At 32.4% G+C, this 21,139-nt stretch overlaps 1 protein-coding gene across 1 annotated transcript; it reads left to right on the forward strand.

Annotated features, from left to right (window-relative positions):
• Positions 1 to 43: 43 nt before the first annotated feature.
• Positions 44 to 19,785, forward strand: LOC113396203 (glutamate receptor ionotropic, kainate 2). Its single transcript, XM_026634046.2, has 18 exons — positions 44 to 119; positions 938 to 1,093; positions 1,536 to 1,720; positions 2,524 to 2,681; positions 3,338 to 3,479; positions 6,878 to 7,045; positions 7,119 to 7,139; positions 7,908 to 8,060; positions 8,574 to 8,792; positions 9,363 to 9,613; positions 11,912 to 12,091; positions 13,031 to 13,168; positions 14,142 to 14,340; positions 14,980 to 15,211; positions 16,158 to 16,273; positions 18,666 to 18,821; positions 19,268 to 19,276; positions 19,347 to 19,785. The coding sequence occupies exons 1-18, from the start codon at positions 44 to 46 to the stop codon at positions 19,491 to 19,493; spliced, it is 2,706 nt and encodes a 901-aa protein (XP_026489831.1). The 3' UTR covers positions 19,494 to 19,785.
• The last annotated feature ends 1,354 nt before the right edge of the window (positions 19,786 to 21,139 follow it).

Consider the following 21,139-nt stretch of genomic DNA (forward strand, 5'->3'; position numbering starts at 1 on the left):
ACCATTTCAAAGTTTAACGTAAATTGTTTTTCGTTGTTACAGGATGAGAGGAACAAATGCTGTTTTCCTCGTTTTATTGTTTGGTCATCTCTCCGCTTTACCAGATACGATACGAATAGGTAAGGAAGAAAAGAGGAATATTTTTGAAATTATTTTTCAAATATTCAGTGCTACTTTGTAAGAGATCGCTCGTATCTCGATTTATCATTAATATAGAATATTATAATGAATACAGTTAATCTTATATCACTTTCTGTCACTTCACGATCGTGTTCTAAGGCAGGTTTCGAGTGTGTTCTTATAGAATAGCTCGACCGTATTCGTGCTACACGAATTGTAATACATCAAAGGAAGCCGCGTAAAATGTGTACGAAATGCAGTAAAAGCGACGTTCGTTGAAAGAGTATCTCTTTTACGAGACATTTGGGGCATCTTAGCCTAATAATTTTCGAGCGAGTTGCATTTCGTGACATATTTTTTTGTAATCTATACTTGCTCATAAAATCCTTGGTACTAACTATCAACGTATAGCCAAAACTACTGAGTCTTGTAAGGTGAAACTCCAAAGATTCATTTTATAATTCACTAAGAAAGGATTTTTGGTAATTTCTAATGGGGGAAATTGTATATGTAACTTTGTATATATGAATAATAAGACTTATTTGTTAACAAATTTTTTTGGACGACACAATGCAACGCATTCAAATATACCAATTTAACATTATAAATGTATAAAAACCGTTTCGTTTTGTTCCAAAATTAAATAAAGAACAAACTAATACAAACTCCGAATTCATTTTTATGAGAGAAATTAAATTACTTTGGCATCATTTAAATTGAATCCTTTCGTTGTTTTGGTACTAATAAACTTTCATCTAAGGAGACCGTAATTGAAATACTATTGTGTACTCGAGTTAAAATTTTCTCTGCACAACAGGGGGTCTTTTCCACCCCGAAGATGATAAACAAGAGGTTGCATTCCGTTACGCTGTGGAGAGGGTTAACGCAGACCGCGCAATACTGCCCCGAGCCAAGTTACTGGCGCAAGTTGAAACTATATCGCCACAAGACAGCTTCCATGCATCGAAACGAGGTTAGTTTCAGGCAGTCGAGATTGAATTCAATTTTGTTATGAACATTTGCTTAATCCTATCATAATTGTTTCATAGCCCGAACCATATATTGTAACGAAGGGTTAGTTATAATATAATTGTCACATACCCTCTTGAGGAGAGGATTTTAGAGTTTATTCAACCACCCTTCTTCAATCTCACGTGCAATCCCACCCATACAAGTTTTCTTACGATGTTTTGCTCGTCCCCTAGCCTAACACGAGATAAATTATAAAAACAAATTCAACACATGAAAAATAAGTAGTCTGTCTTTGGGTTTGAACCCAAAATCTTCGATTAAGAATTACACGTTCTAAACAATATTCATTGATAAACGTTGATTTTATTAAATGTATAGATTAGTACCATATGATAAAATTTAAACATGATAAATGTTTGTTTATTTGAAATCTCTTTAAATAGTATGCCATCTACTTCGAAGCGGCGTGGCAGCCATCTTTGGCCCACAATCGGCTCCTGCAGCGGCTCACGTGCAATCAATTTGCGATACAATGGAACTGCCACACTTAGAAACCAGGTGGGATTATCGTACACGACGAGAATCCTGTCTCGTCAACCTCTATCCCCATCCGGCGGCACTTAGTCGGGTAAGTGGATTTCATAGATAATATTATATCCCGTATACGCGTAACTGTATAATGGTCTATGCTCGTCATCTATCGCTCGTTGACCGGCATAACAAGAGCTCCAGCAAGGTGATGTAGGAGCTACAACTTATTCGTACTACCATTTATATAATAAGAGAAAAGGATTTTATTCAGCGATAAGAAGCGCATTCTCGAATCCTATTTTTGGCTTTAGTATTATATCTATAATCCGAAACATAAAAGATCTCTAAACACCGAAAATCGTTTTGGACGTTTCACAATTGTGTTTCTTTTAATATTAATTAGTGGTTAGTAATTATCATTATTGTATACTGCTCACTTTCTAGAATATATTGTTGTAAAAACAAAATTATTACAATGTGTAATATACCTATACTTCTACGTAGTCGTTATCAAGATCGTCCAATAGACCACGGTTAAGCATTAACTGAATTCTTCAGAAAATAACTAATATCTAATTTACGAATTAGTTGATGATTAATTTTGTTTTGAAAGTGTATTAATTAAAATTAAATTTATTCTTAAAAGTGCAATCTGTTGAGTTCTTGAGAATTTTGGACCATTTCATTAAACGCTAAAACTGGTTATCATTTAAAAAAATACAGAAACCGTTAAGCGCTGAGTCATTTATAAAAACGCAACGGAAATGGAAAAATAGATTAAATATAAAACTAAATCACAAAACATCATATTATATTTGTGTTACGATTTATTCAATATACTCGATTGTAACAAAGGATCGTTTTAACGGCAAACGAGCTAATACAAATATTTTATTACAGGCCTACGTAGACCTGGTGCGGGCTTGGGGGTGGAAATCGTTTACAATCGTATACGAGAACAGCGATGGGTTGGTCCGCTTGCAGGAATTATTGAAAGCGCACGGTCCCTCCGAACTGCCCGTAGCTGTCAGACAACTGCCCGATTCACATGATTACAGGTTAAATTCTCATCACTTACATCCGTATCTTATAAAATACGAGCAATAAAATTTACCTTCTATTTTATAAGGCGTCTGGGGATTTAATGTACCTTCATATATTTATCGCTTAATAAACAGTTCCGTTAGTGTATCTTAATAATAAATTTAAATTCAAACTAGAACGTAATCAATAATTTTAATGGATTCATTATAATAAGGATTTAAATCTAGCTTGGAAGGTTAGTGAAATTAAAGAAGTAAAGAAAATATCACAAGTAAGGAAAAAATCATAAGGTAATGGATAAGTGTGTGATAAAAAATTGTCACGTGAGTACCACCGAGCGGGCAACCTGCTCCTTCGAGCCTTCGCAGCACTTTGCCCAGTAATTAGAGGATTTACATGCTGCTATTTACATCAAAGCCGATTAAATTTTCGAATAGAATAATGAATGGTTTTCGTCAAATTATGTTTAAACAAGCTTATAAAGTAACTACTGAGTGTCTTGCCGGGCCTTTTCGGTAGAATCCACTCTTTGAACCAGTGGTAGCTTTACATTTCATTCAATACTGTAACATGATGTTTCAGAGCCTACATGAATAATATATATTTTGATATTGTATTTAAGAATAAAAATTACAAAGAATCTCGTGTTTATATGAGTTGATATTTGCAGGCCACTTTTAAAACAGATAAAGAACTCAGCAGAGTCTCACATAGTGCTCGACTGCGCCACAGAGAGGATTAGGGACGTTTTACAGCAAGCGCAACAAATCGGTATGATGTCGGATTACCACAGCTACCTCGTGACATCTTTGGTAAGTCACTTGAACTCAAACACAAATTAAACTCATTTGAAGAAAGCAAATCTCAAAACAAGCGTTTCCCAAGAATGGGTTGGCTTAAATAAGTATTGAAATTCAATTTCGAAGAATTAAATGATGATGTGTAAATGATTTGGATCTAAACTAGTTGTTCGATGAGAATTGAATTCGTCCAGTATTTCCAGTAGCTTACTTACTATTTTACACGATATTTTACAATGAAAATAGATCGAAAACTAGAAGAACTCGAACTTGAAGCATTATTATATTATATTCGTAACGTTTTGGAAATTATAACTAGTATATAAAGAAAAGTTCTCTATCTAGACATATTTATATAATAATATATATATGTACATATTTCTTTCTTCTGTTTCTCTTCTGGGATTTCTTAAGTTTACTGGAATACATATAATTTTAAATATTTTGTTTTCATAAAATTCCCAAGACTCCTTCATGCATTTTTCGATAAACTTGTAGCTTCAGACTAGACAGCAGTTTTTATTTTAACTTATTTGAATAGAGAATTTTAAATTCGGATTTGAAAATTACTATGGTGATGGCACACTTGAAAAATTCTTCCGGCATACACTACGTCGAGTTAGTCGTTAAAATATGTAAAGTCCACATGTGTGCTTTGACTATATTTTCCTCTCTCTCATTTCCCTCCACTCTCTTCCACGCGACAAATCTTTAAAGTATAACGTATGTCCTGACATGACCCTTTTAAATTTTTATTACATGAATAGAAGAAAAGTGCCATTCGTTGGATTTGTGCTACTGCAATAAATTCCTAACGTAATATCCCCGAAAATGTAAGTTTTTGGTCCACAAAAGATTTTAGCCTTTTGAAACGAGTTAATTATCCAAATACTCGCTATTTATCACCACTATAGTAAGATTTAAAATAATTTATAGCTACTAATCATAGTTATTAAAGGCTTCCGTTGAAACATGAAAAATATATGACGGCAATTTTCTCTTTGCTCGATTGCTCTCATTCAAATTATAATGCGTATTTACAAACCCAATTTAAATTGCCCTGAATGAAGAGCTTAAATTATTTAACCGCTATTTTGGCTGGATTTGAGGGTTGAGTAAGCCAGAATAACTACAGTCACAAGGGACATAACATCTTAGCTCCCAAGGTTCGTGGTGCCTTGGTGATTTACATCACCAGATTTCACCATGTAAGAATTATTAACCATTCCTTACGGAATTATTAACGATTCCTTACGGAATGGTTAATAATTCTTGCCGCGCCATTGTCTATGGCCCATTTACTCGTCCGCCACCCTCTACCATAAAAAATGTTTTTTTTATTTTTTGATTTTGTGGCATTTAATTTGCATTTATTCTGAAATGACAGACTTACTAATTCCAGTAATCGAATGTCTATCCGCCGCTAACCGTGACCAATTACCATATGTTGGCCCATTTGCCAATTTCGCAAAGCTTATATTATATATACTTCAATATATTATTCCCGGCGAACGGTTTGTTAATGGGAAATAAAAAATACGTATTGACACCCATAATACTAAACTATTTCCATAAAGTATATCGGTAGATTAAAAAAAAAAGTAGAGGAAGGAGGATAAATGGAGAAGTCCTCATTACAGAATAGGCTGCGGCTGCCCCTCTCAATAATTAGCCAACTGCACAAAACGAAAATATGTATGTGCATACATAAATGAATTCACAAATACAATGACTGTTATTCTCTCAATTTTAAAATTAGAGGAAAAAATTCTATCATGATACACGAGCAGTTAACACATAAGTGTCTAACTTTGGTACTAATGTTTCGACGGAAATAGGTACTCAATAGCTACTTGACTAAAGATTTAGACGCAGCAATTTAGGATTTCCCATCTTATAACCTAGCCAATAGAGGCAGTTACTAGTATTTATACGGTTGTACCAATAGATATTACTTAAATTTAGGAATCGGTCGAAAGGTTCCCCACGCGTGTCAGATTCCAACAATGTACTCGATTGCGCTACCGAGAGAATTAGGTACGTGCTCAGCATATTTTTGAATACCTATAGTTGTCGCAATATTTGTTACGAGCGCAATCGAAATAATGTATCGCATCTACATTTAAAGCGTGTAGAGCAGCCAGTAGCAGCTGCAAGCGAATAAATGATAACAATAAATATTTTGCGGTTTTTGTATATGATGGCGTTCCGTCAGATGTCACGTTGACAAGCTGTCAATCTAGCTGCCAGCTGTCAATAACTAATTACTTCACGTCGACGTCAGAAAGATAAAAAGCAAATCGCAAGTGACATTGGCGAAATAATCTGTGGTCTCTTGGCACAAATAAAAATCAGAAAAAAAAATTAAATAAATAAAAGTAAATGTATAATTTTTTCTCTCGCACTTGACTTTGGCGAAATAATCTGTGACCTCTTGGAACAAATAAATGCTAAAAAAAAAATCTAAAATTGCTATCTTACTAATTTTTTTTTAAAACGATTATTAAATATTTTAAAAACATACATATATTCAATAACATATATTATGTTAAAAAAAATTAACCCTGTCAATATCAATTACCGACACAGACTACGCAGTACTTTACATCACTTCCATTTTGGTCATCATGATTGCACGAGAACAACAGCTATTACAGGTTTTATTTTTGTAATAAAAATCAATTTAAAAGTCTGTAGTGCAATCCACTCCAGTGGCATAGTTAAACGGATTCGAAAGAAGAAAGAATGTATGGGTGTACACACACATATATATTGTGCGTAAAATGCTGACAGTTTGTGTGTCATGGAACGACAGCCACAAGCCTCACTACTTTTTTACGTTGTAAGAAGCATACGAATTTACTTACAAACTGAAATTTTTATACATATTTAATTTGGCATCATAAAACTATTGTTAAATAGAATTCACGATATCATACTAAATATAGTTTATACGGCACATAACAAACAAAGACAAAGGCAAACACAAAAAAAAATCGCTAGTGATTTAATATATATTTGTGAAAAATATAAATTAAAAATCTGCATAATATGCTTTACATTTACAAGAAAACGTATTCGAATTTATAACATTACAATAATTGATTTGATTGCGTTAACAGTTATTTATAAAAATTAAACATTTGATGTGATGCTCTTAATTATTATATTATCTTGCCTTAATCGTACTTTACTGACATACTCTGTAATCAAAATTGCGGAAAGAAGGGTCGGTTCTACTCGGTAGAAAAATACCAATGACTACTTACGTCACCGGTAGTAGCTATACGTTTAATTCGATACTACAACACGATTCGATTCTAATATTCATTTATAAACCGACTCGAATAAAGAATATTTTGTTTTTGGTATAGATATGTTCATAAATAAAACAGGGTTTCAATATATAGGACCTTCATAGCGTCGACTTGGAAGAATTTAAATACGGTGGAACAAATATAACGGCTTTGAGACTTCTTGATCCTGAACGAGCTGAAGTTCAGAGAGTCGTTCGAGACTGGGTGTACGATGAAGCGAGAAAGGGACGGAAGCTGCAACTAGGACACACTTCGGTAAAGGTAATCGAAATCCTATACGTCCTTTGGCTTCGACGTTTATGCATTAGCTGCTATACTGTGTTCTTTGTTTCAGGAGAATATGACTTTCATAAAGGTATGTGGTGCGTGACACAACAGACAAAACATGTCAAATTATAAAACATATTTGTAGACATTTATGTATTTTAAGTGATCAAAACTTCTATCGCTTTTCCATTACTAAATAATAATTATAGCGAACTAAGTCTGAGATCTATTTACTATTTTGTCAATAACACATTTTACCACAGCACACAATAAGCACTCGTCCCATGCCATAAAATTTTACGTGTTTTCGGTTTTACGTGACCTCGTATTTGAAATTAAAATTTATTGCCCGTAAATAATATTCGATTGAACGTGATCGGCTGATGTGTTATAAATTGAATGTTGTTTTAATTATCTCCGTAATTACAATAATTATTTGTTTCCATTTTATAGAAAAACAAGATATATCAAATATCAATTATATTTTATAACATACATATTAACAAATTATAAATCGCCTAACAATGTGCAAATTGAAGATTCGATTACGAATCAAATCCTAGTTCAATGAACTCGGCTAGATATTATATAAAGAAAAGGCGATATTAGTTATATTATAGTAATAATAATAAATGTACTGTAAGTAGCTAAAGCACTTGTGTTATGTAAAATCAGAAGTAACGATTAGAACACTAATGAACTTTTTCTACATCGACTCGGCCGGGAATCGAACCCGGGACCTCGGAGTGGCGTACCCATGAAAACCGGTGTACACACTACTCGACCATTGAGGTCGTCAAAATAATCTCTCTATATATTATAGTATCTCAGTTATAAAGGTTAAAAACCTCTGCAGACAGAAACCGCGTTGATGTATGACGCGGTACACTTATTTGCGAAAGCGTTACACGACCTTGACACTTCGCAACAAATCGATGTAAGACCGCTGTCATGCGAAGCCGAAGACACATGGCCCCACGGGTACAGCCTCATTAACTACATGAAAATTGTAAGTAAGATATTTCAGCCTTTGTTGTGTGTAAAAGAAGAAGTAATATACTTTACTAGAAGAGTAATTTCTCTTATAAATTTGTACAAGAAAATAGACGAATGTATTTAATTGAGAATTAAACTTTAAATTGAGCGAATATATTTATTTATAAAAGAATTGAATTTCTGTCTCAACATTAAAAATAATATGATATATCAATTTCAGAAGCATAAAACAAGATTTATAAGTACACGTTTATACATACACTTAAATTACCAAATAAATTTATTTCTACAATAAAACGAATTTATTTTCGTAGCAAAATAATTAAAACTTTGAACTCATCTTTTATAGAAGATAAATTACATATACTAAAAAGTTTGGTCTGTCTGAGTGATAAAAAAAATCTTTTTACAGCAGTTTTTATTATATTCTATAATTTAAATATCGAATACCAAAATCTTAACAAGTTTTCAGAAAACATTTCGCCAAATACGTCTAAATATCAATTAATACGGCTCAAATGAACAGGTCGAAATGAAGGGCTTAACGGGAGTTATAAAGTTTGATCACCAAGGATTCAGGAGTGACTTTACCCTCGATATCATCGAACTTACGAGAGAGGGTCTCCAGAAAGCGGGAACTTGGAATTCCTCAGAGGGTGTTAATTATACAAGATCGTATGGAGATAACCAAAAACAAATAGTTGAAATACTTCAGAATAAAACGCTCATCGTTACTACAATTTTGGTGAGTTGTTTCGAAATTCTAAAGAACAACACCCTAGCGAGTCATAGAAAGGAAATTAATAAGGCCGTCGAATATATATTTTCCCGTGAAAGTGAACAGGGATTAATATACGTATAGAACGCGTAGAGACCTTTATTGCAAAGAAAATATTTTCCTTTCACAAAGAAAACGTTTAATTTAAACTAGCTATTGTCCGTTCGATCGCGTGGTTTTAATTTTTTTTTTTAATTGCTTGCAATTTTTTTTTTCTATATACCACGTATAGAAAGGACTTAATTCGAATCAATTTGAAAAATTATTACTATTTAAAAGTACTTGGATCCAGTAGAATGAAATTTATTTTGATTATGTTTTCTTTTAATGTAACCAACAATATTGTTTTTAAAATTTAATATAGTATTTTTCATGTATCCATATATTTTTAATAACATACGTTATTTTCCCATTGTAACTCATTAATATTACAGTCATACTTCTATCTATTTTATCCAAGCAATAAATTGAATTAGAAATTATAATTCCGGCTTTTAAAAATTTATTTTTAATTAAATTCTACCTCTGATTCCGTAGAGCGCGCCATACTGCATGCGTAAGGAGGCTAGCGAGAAATTAACAGGAAACGCACAATTCGAAGGCTATGCCATTGATCTCATACATGAAATATCAAAAATTCTCGGCTTCAATTATACGTTCAAACTTGCGCCTGACGGTCGATACGGGTCCTATAACCGAGAGACGAAAGAGTGGGATGGCATGATACGGGAACTGTTGGAGCAAAGAGCGGATGTGGCGATTGCGGACCTTACTATCACTTATGACAGGCAAGCAGTCTTTTTTTTTTAATTCAAGCCCATGTATGACAAACATCCAAATATTTACAGCCTTCACTTTTATACAAATACCTACATTAAAAATGTTTTACGTCGTTTTTTAATAACAATATATATCCTTTAGTTTTGTTTTTAAAATATTTGATTTAATACATAATAATATCAGCTAAATATCTTAAATTCGTAACTTTACCGTATATTTGAAACAAATAATTAATTGTAATCACTCTAAGTTTTTTTTTAAATAAAGGATCTGCATTATTAATAGTTAGTACTACATCAACGGTCTTGTAATTATATTTTAATATAAATTTATCTGTTATTATTATACTTGAAATATATTAACGAAGATTAATTAAATATTATCGTTAGATACTCGGTGCAATTTCCCCCGAGATCAACGCCTACACTTTGACGAGGCTCAAGTCTAGTTTCTTCACGGTATCACGAAATTAAAACATATTTATGCAATAATCAAAGTCAAATTCTTCCTAGTTTTATAATATCTTTATTATTTATTAGCTAACATTTACCGCCAACTTTGCCTGTTGTAATTAAAAAAAAATACATAAACAGATGAGGCTTTTAACAAAATACTTCTTGTATTGTGTAAAAAGCCATATATAGATCATAATACGTCGTGAAGTCGTTGTCTTGTAGTCGTTGGTTTCCATATAAGAGATTTAATTTAATCAATTTTATCAAGTAAACTTCATAATTAAGCGTTTTTGAATCGTCGATATTTAAATACTACCACCGTTTCGGTAAGCAGCTTCCAGCGAGAAGAAACGGCGAGAAACTCGCATAGTTGCTCTTTTCAAATAAACAGATTTACAATGTTGTTTTTTACAATAATTAGTGTCCTGTGATGGAACCCGAGCCAAAATCCAGGCGTTTTTCTAAAAAGTATTCTCTTAATGAATATTTGTTTATGAATTTAGCCTTAGTAAACTTTTTAAATTTAGTAAATGGTAAATTGATTATATTTCCCGGTATCTTATTATATGTGCGTATACTATTGCCCAAAAACGTTCTCTGTACCGTATGCAAACGGAAAGTAAGGATTACAAGTTTATTCTTATTTCTTGTATTAATAATATGTATCTGTACTAGTCTATACTTCTTTATACTAATATCATAAAGTATAATATCGAAAGTAACTCTTCTGTTGCTCTTTCACCGCCAAACTACTGAAACGAATTTGATGAAATTTTAGTATGAGGCAAGCTTAAGCGCCACGGAAGGACAGGCTTTTTTACCCATAATACCTGACGACCAACCCCTAAGTAATAACTTATTGTATGTAATTGACGATGTTTTGATTTGATAGAAAGGGTATTGAGTTACGTGTCGATTATCTGTAGAATCTACATTAAGAAACTGTTAGGATTACATTCAATTGAATCATGTATCATGAATATTCAGTGGTGCTTATGAGAGTCAACTTTAATAAATTACGATGTAGATTTCTTTTTGTTATGGTGCAAATTAGAACTAATAAAATATATTTGGTACTTGTTAATGATTTTAAATAACGATGCACGGATAACATTAAGATAGTTCAATGGACGATGAATTCGTGATGGTACGAGGAAGGTATACTTTGATTTGACAATATTCTACGCAATTCGATGAATAAAATCCAAATTATCTATAAAACCCGCACAATAGTGCGCGAAATACATGACATTTTTATTTTGTTGTTTTATGGCGTGTAAATGTTCTCGCTATGCGTAAAATATTTAGTCATTGTAACGTATGACAAATAAGACGCAAATATTTTGTTTTGTTTACGATAGAATTTTCTACGAGATTTAATTCATAATCTTCTCAATAAATAACGCTTCGTAAGTTTTGAAGTTTAATGTTACGATGAGACGATGAGCATATAAATATTAAACAAACAAACAAAAAAATGTCGTCACGTGACCTGACACAATGAGTGACTGTACGTTACGGTAAACATGTACTGTTTGTAATTACAGCCTGGTTGACTTTTGCTATGATTGATGAAGAGAAAAACTGTATTGATATCGTAATCGTAACTTTTAACGTTCATGAAGAAACTAGACTGAACTGGAAAAGTATGTTGTTGATTTGTATGTATATTTAAAACGAAACAATAATAATATTGCCATCAGATGATTTGATTCATTTTTAACTTCAACAAAATATAACAAAACCTACCCCATAAGAACGTAACTTAACAACCTTCAAATATCAATATCATAATGATAATAGAAATATTTCTTTAGCTGACAGATCAAAAATTAAATTATATTTATACAGGGAGCAGGTCGTGGACTTCACAATGCCTTTCATGAATCTTGGGATTTCGGTACTTTACCGTAAACCTATTAAGCAGCCGCCGAACCTGTTCTCCTTTTTGTCCCCCCTGTCTCTAGATGTATGGATTTATATGGCGACCGCATACTTGGGCGTATCGGTACTGCTCTTTATATTGGCCAGGTAAGTGAGTTTATCTTATTTATGAGGTTTTAACAGCACTAAAGTAGTAAAGCTAGGATTTTAAAAATAAGCAATGTACTCTTTTAATATATTAATTATGTCATATTTATTAATGTAATATAGTTCATAATGTACAAGGTACATTATCAAGTTCTTTATTTAAATATGAAAATATTAATAATCAAATAATAATCTGTGTAATTTATACTTAAGTCGACTATATAGAAGTCTTTAGCAGCTATTAAATCTTATTTTAATCATATAATTATTTAAAAAAAAGAAAAATAATGTTCGAAAAAATCAACAAAGAATCAAGTGGTCTCGAATTACGATACTGCGTACGTAGTACATTCTTTATCGCTCAAACGAATTAACATTATAATTATTATATATCTTAACTAAAAACATTTCAGAGGATCAAATAGATCAATTTCAGAGATCATTCTAGCTTTTTTTATAACAGACATGAAAGATTAAAGTATCAATTATTCAATAGCAATCTTTGAGTATACTATAAACCATCGTAATATATGTCAGGTTTACACCATATGAATGGCATCAAACGCATACACCGGACGGTGAAAAATTGGAAAATATCTTCTCTCTATCAAACTGCTTGTGGTTTGCAATCGGATCCTTAATGCAACAAAGCTGTGACTTTCTACCCAAGTAAGATAGCTTGTAACATGCGCCTTCAAGTGTTATACAAATGTATCAGGATGTTAGTGAACTCAGCGAAGTCATTCATTGTAAAACGAGTGGGTAGACCGACAGTTTTGAATCTGTTGCCATCATCTGTAAATTCAGACACTTCAGAAACTTTAGATTTATGCAAAACCTTTGCATAGATTTAAAGTTTACGCCAATTAAATCTGAAATTCAGCAATTAATGGCAATAGTTACGACGAAAAAAATTTAAATGGGCATATTTGGGCACAGGTTCAGCCCGTACGAGTGGGACAACCCCCGGAACTGTCTAGACGAGCCGCCGGTGCTGGAGAATCAGTTCACACTGTTGAACTCGCTGTGGTTCACTATCGGATCCTTGATGCAGCAAGGTTCGGATATCGCACCGAAGTAAGTCAAAATAACGACGATTATGAGCTCGATCATCAAAATTGCGAACAATTAGATATATCATAAATTCTCAAAGGACTAGAAATATTGGAAACGCTTAGTTTGTGAACGATTTTTCATATAATATATTAAATCATTGCTATCAATTGGGAAAATCACTTTGACTTCCTCTTGCTAATTAGTTTCAAAACGACCACAGCCCTTTGTGAATTTTAAGCTTCGGTAGTCGCCGGGAGCGACCAATCTAAATAGAAGCGTGTTTGGAATCTGAAATGGGTTCCATTATAGTTAGCTAAAAAGTTTGTGGTTTAGTTGCTAATTTGACATAAGAAAATGATTTTGACAATGCACGTAAAAATTTTGTGCTTTCATAGTATCCATAGCTTGCTGCATCAAGTTTTAAATTTGCGTAGTATTAAATTGAGATCGATTTTACATTAATGTCATGCACGAACATGTTTAGTGCAATGTAAAATGGTTCTCTAGTTTCATATGTTTTACTCTGATTAATTAAATTTTATTTATTTTAAGAATTCGTTGAACGTTTCAACAGATGTGAAACATCTTTCTAAAATTGTATAAAGGTTTGGAATGTAAGCAAATTAAATTAAATGTCTTCTTAGGGTGTCATACAATACGTCGTGTTGAAACGCGTTTTAAATGAAACAAAATAATGAATGTATTGCAGGAGATTTCATGTGACATAAACAGTAGCACTTAACGCGACATGCCGTACTTCTAATCAGAAACAAGACGTCGAGTACGTGAGATGACTGGTTTCTGAAATAATTGTTCGTGTGTCCCTACAGATAAAGTTTTCGTTTTTGTTTGAGTATACACGATATAACGACATATTTGATAAAATAGGACAGCTGAAAAGATTTTACGTCAACATGAAATCTTTTATAATTTAAAAATCATGGAGAATTTGACATCAACATAATATAAATTTAATTAACGAAATATGATACAGAGCGGTGTCAACTCGGATGGTGGCAGGAATGTGGTGGTTTTTCACATTGATCATGATATCCTCGTACACTGCTAACTTAGCAGCATTCCTGACTGTGGAACGAATGGACTCGCCAATTGAAAGTGCTGAAGATTTGGCCAAACAGACTAAAATTAAATATGGCGCTTTAAAGGGTGGATCAACAGCGGCTTTCTTTAGGGTAACTTTTAAAATTAAATTCTTACCTGTACACTTTTATTTTAATTTCTCAGTAGATGTATTAAGGTTTCGTGTACACGGCTCTTGCTTTATATAGTATGAATAATAACCGCGTACAAACTATTTGCGGAAATGCTACCACGATGTCAGAATTATTGTCCATTGACACTTGACCAACTTACTATTTTACTTTCGAACAACTTTAAAAATTCTTACTAATATCTTAACTCTTCAAAAATAACTTGACATTTTACATTATCTTCGAAGCAAGTTTACACAAGGTCACTTTGTTTTTGACGTTATTTGGACATATGATTAATAACTATTCCTGCTTAGGGTAACATTGACATTATGTAAAATAATTATTTATTGTTTGTTAAAAACAGATGTCGACACAACTAACTCTGCTGTGAGCAGGAATATAGTTAGTATATTTAATTTATTTTGTTCTTTTTAGGACCTTTTTTCAATAGGCAGATCGAAATATTGATAATATTGAGTTTCCCATACAAGAGCAGTAGCGTCATGTACACGAAGCCTATCTCACTTCTTATGTATCGCAATGTTATATAGACTACGTTACATAAAAAACTCAACGAATTCGTATCCGTTTTATATATGAAAAATTATTGACATTCAGGATTCTAATTTCTCGACCTATCAACGTATGTGGTCCTTCATGGAATCAGCCCGGCCTTCTGTATTCACAAGTAGCAACAAGGAGGGGGAAGAGAGGGTAATGAGGGGCAAAGGAGCTTACGCGTACCTCATGGAGTCCACAACAATTGAATACGTTGTTGAACGGAACTGCGACCTCACGCAAGTGGGAGGAATGTTGGATTCTAAGGGATATGGAATTGCCATGCCGCCAAGTGAGTCTAATTTATTTTTAGAAGATAGTATTGTTGCCCTTTAAAACCGTTAATGTGTCGCCAAATGTACTTTCTAAGAGGCATATACATGAGTCAAACATTGGACCAACTTCCGACAATTATCACAAACATTTATTTTTGCAATAAATATTGGGCATCGGCTATCACCGTTTTAACGACCTTTTAAGATGGTATTTAGAGTTGCTCTTAGTAAATTGTCATAGTTTCGAAATTAGATTCAAAGAAAACGCAAATTTAAATCTTACTTAAAAAACTGAACACGATAAAGGGTTTTAAAGTTTTTAGTTTTAAACTGCCAGAGCAGCTATGGTTGGTTTTATGGAACACAGATATGATTCCATAAAACCAAAACCTATTGGTATACGACTTATTTATTTGCTACCCTGTTCTCACTGTAATCATAATGAACTCAAATTATAATGAATTCATTTAATATCAGGCCCTATATAAAATTAAAAGTTCTCGAAAAATCTAAATATGGAAAATAAATATTCATCCATTTTCCGATACGAATCGCGCTCCTATTTTCCGTTAATATTACACCATAAACCCTTCACGCAAGTTCCAACAACAATTGTACAAACTTTTAACTCAATCGGATGAATAACAGGAGAATTCGTATAATACGAAAAAAACATTTCATTGTCATATCCAACGATCTTATTAATAAAGTTTATTGTTCGCCGATTACGTCATTGTCTACCACCGACCAAAAACCATTCAGATAAAAAAACGAATTAGCTAATCAGCGTTTCAGAAACAAGAAGTTACTATGTTATTTATGTTTTTTTCTACTCCCATAAAATCAGGTTATAGTCACAGATTTAGACGGACAAAACATAAACTAAAATGTAATGCTAGGAAAAATTATATCACGTATTCACATTATTCCGGTCAGGGCTCTCTAACGTATGATCGTTTGTAGACTCACCATACCGTACTGCCATAAGCGGAGCTGTTTTGAAACTGCAAGAGGAAGGAAAATTACACATATTAAAAACGAAATGGTGGAAAGAAAAACGTGGCGGCGGATCCTGCAGAGTACGTAGAACTTTTTTTCCATTTTCATTGTTATTGTAAATATAATATTATAAACTTAGTTAAGGAAATATAAAAGGAAAACATTGCTACTTGAGCTCAATAATTGGGGCTCATTCCACAACCTTCAAATTGAAGACAGGGGGCAGATTGTACTTTTAAAAATTGAGGTTTTCTATCGATGCTTTTTACCTATAAATTAAATCTTTAGATATAATAAGGATTAATATCATTGGTTGTGATCTAGTTATTCAATCCATTGCCTTAGACTGTTAAGAAGTTATAAACAATTAACATTTAATTCCTATTTCTAATACAATTTACTTAAACTCATACTAAATGTAAAATATCAGAAATTCGTTTAACGGAATTATTGTCTTTGAAAGGTCTTTGGCTACATAAAAGGATTGTCAAACTAAAACAAATATATATATTACATTTGAATTTGTAAAAACAATGTTCTTTTTTTTCAAACCAAAATATTTCAGAGAACTTTGTCATAACTATTTAAAGACATGAAATAAGTATAAGAATTAAATAATTAACAAATTCTTCGAATTTCGAACATTTCACTTGAAGACCGAAAATATCATTCTTTTTTTTTATTTGTTTATGAGAACTATGAAATTACTTTTACAGTAATTATACCTACGATTACATTGTTTAATTCTGATACATATTTTTTAATAATCGATGAGAAAAAATTCTTTAATTTCTTCAGATAGTTTAACAGTAAATTAGGAGATATACCTTATATATGATACCTTGTCATATTAATCTTAAAATCTCTTTTTATGTAATATGTTAATATTGTTTTTATGTTTGTAACATAAATATATAATAAAGATATGAATGAAAGTAAAAAGGTACGAGAACAAATGCACCGGAAACTATAAAAATAATAGAATTAAAAAAACCTAAAACTTAACTCTGCGAAACTTGCTTATGTAATAGAAGCACATTATATATGTACATACATACATAAATGTAGACTTGTTTGTTCGGACAAAATATTTATTGAATCCGTCTCGAGTTTTAAGTGTACTATTTTCTCATCTTTAAAATCTCGAAAGTGAGTTCTTAAAGATTAAAAATACAGTTTCAAAACAATAAAATAATAATTAGGTACCTACATTTGACAATCATATTGATGATATAGGAGACTAGTTTAATATAAAGGCGGCGTTATACAAATACGGCAAAACATCACCAAAGCAAGATAAAAATCGGAATAGAACTTATGTCTGCTTCAATATCTGGTAGGTGAGGGGAGCGGAGTACAGCGGCGTCAATGCTATAAACGCGTTCGCTTCTATGGCGTTATGGCTACATTCCAAAACATAAAAAATACGAATTACAAAAAATTGCAGCAACATCCGTACGTTGCTGCAACGCGTAATTTTTCGTTACGCGTTTGTATTTTGTATGATGTATGTTATTATCGTACACTTACATTTCAAACAGTCCATACCTCCCCTTTTTTTAATGATTCATATCATGTTGAAATCTCACGAGAAGCTTTATTTTGTCAACACACGTCCAACTTTTCTCACAATTTTTCGATACATTTGACATTCGCAGGTGACATTGGCGAAATAACCGTGTCCTCTTGGCACAAATAAAAGCCAGAATAAAAAAGAAAATACATTTGACATGGAAGATACCGTTACGATAATTGTCTAAAATTTATCATGAACGGTTTTTTTTGCAATATAATTTTGAAATAATTCAATTAAAGACAGTCAATAGTTAATTATCTATACTAAAATAACTCAAGCAAATGGCCTAAGGCGTATACGACCTTTGGTCTTGTATTAAAAGCTACATTAAATCAACTGACGCTTTGAAACAATTCATTTGACTTGCAAATTGAATTTTACAATGATACGTTCCAGGTACAAAATAGTCAGCAAAGCAATCCGACACAGAATGGCATACGAATTTCATTTCAATAATGTACACGACACACTGATACATTAAACGTGTTAACATAAAATATTTACAATAAATTAATTATAATTAAATCACAATAATTAATAAAATTTTATACTAACACTATAAGTTTAAACTAAAATAACATACTTTATTTTAGTTTAAAGTTCTACTACACTCGTATACTAACGTAGTCCAATATAAACCTGAAGGACAAAGTCAGTAGTGTCATGCTCGTAATTGCTAAGATGTCAAGTTAAGCGTGTTAATATAATTTTAGTAAATTCAATGATTAGTCTTAATTAGTAAGTAAGCTTTCAATAATACTTTTTGAACTAGGATGAAACGCTAGGTACGTATCACGCTCGGAACAACTTATGTCAAGAGCGTCGATGTAATGATTTTAAAATAAATTATTGTATGGCAATACTGTGTAAAAATAAGTAATTTTTTTTTGAACCAGGATGAAACATCGAAATCTTCATCAACCGCGAATGAATTGGGTTTGGCGAACGTGGGGGGCGTTTTTGTAGTACTGATGGGTGGCATGGGCGTCGCCTGCGTCATCGCCGTCTGCGAGTTCGTGTGGAAGTCGAGGAAAGTCGCGGTTGATGAACGGGTATGGAAATACTTTGCACTTACCAAATATCATAACAAACTATTCAATGTCGAAATTTTCATTGATTTATCAAATTATTTTTAAAAAAACTCACTTATAAACTTGTATACTTTGTTCTAGGTTTATTTCTAAAAGTTGGTAAAAAATTTTTACTCATAGTTTTTCTTAGACGCTAGATAGTAATATAGAAATATTGCAATACCGCTAGAAAACATAATTAATTCAAGGAAATAAATATTTTTTTAATTTAGATTTATGATTAGGTACTAATTTTATTAATTTTGTGCCAGAATGGTAGTCCCAGGAGCCGATTATCCCAAGACTTCAAAACATAAATGCTTATCTAATAATTGAGCTGTGTGAGTAGGAGCTAGTTAATAAATAATTCAATACAAATGATAATTTTAGTAAAAAACATTGTCTGTTTCACCGCTGACGGATCTCAGAAGGAAGAGGTAAATACACCCCGAGCTTTCTTCGTCCTCGAGTGCTGTTTCATATTTTACAATTAATTTGTTTGTTCAGGCCTCGCTTTGTTCGGAAATGGCATCCGAGTTGCGTTCAGCGTTGAAGTGTCCGAGTGGAGGGAGCGGGGGTGCGGGTGGGCCGCGCGAGGGGGCGGACTCCCCGTACTTGCACTATGGGTTCAGTACAAAGAGTCAGCTGCACTAGCGCCCGGACACCGCCTCCTCGCCTCCGAGCGATGTGTAGGCAAAGACTCTACTAGATCTGAGTGTCTAACTCATTCATGTTCCCTTCCCGTCTATAAGGGTTTCTATGCCCCGTGTCTTTGTTATACTTTTGTGAAAATATCTGTTAATGATGACCAATGACACGTCGATTTGACAATGTTTTGAACAACATTGAACTTCACGGTAAATTTCGCTGTTTTAACGTGTAATTAATTTTGTAACAAAGCACTTTAAGGGGCGGTTTCACTGAAATACTCGACAGTTTATTTGTAATTCAATAAGTCACTAACATTTTTAGTTGACTATGTCATTAAATACGAAAACTTTAAGTAACGCGAGTTTGCGATTTTTGAAATAGAAGTTATTTTTAATGACGTTCTGAAAAGTTGTTCATACAGAAATTGCCAACTATTTCAGTAGTTGCCTCTCGAGTTCATTGACATTATGTACTGACATGAGCCTAGCGGGTAAATACACCATATCGTGTAACGGTTTAAGATACAATAATATTATTGTGAAAAATTTCGTGTCAAAATTTTAATAATTAATTTTAATTAATTCGCCAAATTGGATAAATGTGCCAATCGAGTGTTTTGTAAATATCTATACCAGTAGTGATACTCATGTTTCTGACTAACTTTTATAAGTAGCGAATTTGATATGTAAACTATTTATCGAAGTGTAAATATGTCATGTCCGTAGAACCGCCATATATTTTGAGGATTAAATTAAACAAAAGAGATTCTCAATATGTCGTTCAATTTTTTTATTCGGAGTATAGCTTTTCTGTAAGAAACTCGGAACTCACTTGCAGATCACGAGCGTGAAATGTACGAAAGTAATATGCGACATGGACTTTAATAATTGTAAAATTTATAGAATACATTTATCAAAATGGCGGTAATAACCTTCAAGTCGATTGTCAACATTTCACGAGTGAGATACGAAATGAATTCTTACAGAATCGCACTGCAGGTGATTTTGATGTTTATTTTTGCGTTAAGTTCAAGCTGAACGTTAAGCTCTAATATGATTCTATCTTGATTTCATTTTTATTAGACATTTATAATTAAAGTTTTTATTTATAAATTTTGGAAGCCATTTTTTTATATTTTAATGTTAATGAAATAATTACATTCTCTAAATTAGGAAACATTCATTAAAAACAAAAATGTAATTTATTCTATTATTTATGCGCTAAATGACGCCATTACAAGGTTAATTTATATTAAGGGTATAATATTTATTACAATGTTAATAGTAATTATTTTTGTTGTATACAGTAATAAATTTTTTTATTATTATTATTGACTGAAGTGAAACTTCTTACAAATGTAATTAATCGAAGCACTACGTTTGTATCTGTAACGTTTCAAAGGCAAATAAACAAGAGGAGTCGTGGAACTCTCGGTTAGAACGAAGTTTCTTTCGTTCTATTTAATTTATTTAAGAACAGTCACGATCAAATAAATTATGAACGTATGAGACTTCTATTATTTATATATCTAGACCGAATGAATAGTACACTATAAAAGAACTAAAAAAAACGAGTCAGTTATGTTGGTGTGACTGACAGCTAGGCTTGACACTTGCCAAACTTCATATTTTACTTGTGTGCGTGCACCA

This window comes from Vanessa tameamea, chromosome 11, assembly GCF_037043105.1.
Source record: "Vanessa tameamea isolate UH-Manoa-2023 chromosome 11, ilVanTame1 primary haplotype, whole genome shotgun sequence".
Taxonomy (NCBI): Eukaryota; Metazoa; Arthropoda; class Insecta; order Lepidoptera; family Nymphalidae; genus Vanessa; species Vanessa tameamea.

Coding starts and splice junctions, on each gene's coding strand:
- LOC113396203 (XM_026634046.2), top strand. CDS start 44: ATGAGAGGAACAAATGCTGTTTTCCTCGTTTTATTGTTTGGTCATCTC. Junction 1,094..1,535: donor CTTCCATGCATCGAAACGAG/GTTAGTTTCAGG, acceptor CTCTTTAAATAG/TATGCCATCTACTTCGAAGC. Junction 1,721..2,523: donor ATCCGGCGGCACTTAGTCGG/GTAAGTGGATTT, acceptor ATTTTATTACAG/GCCTACGTAGACCTGGTGCG.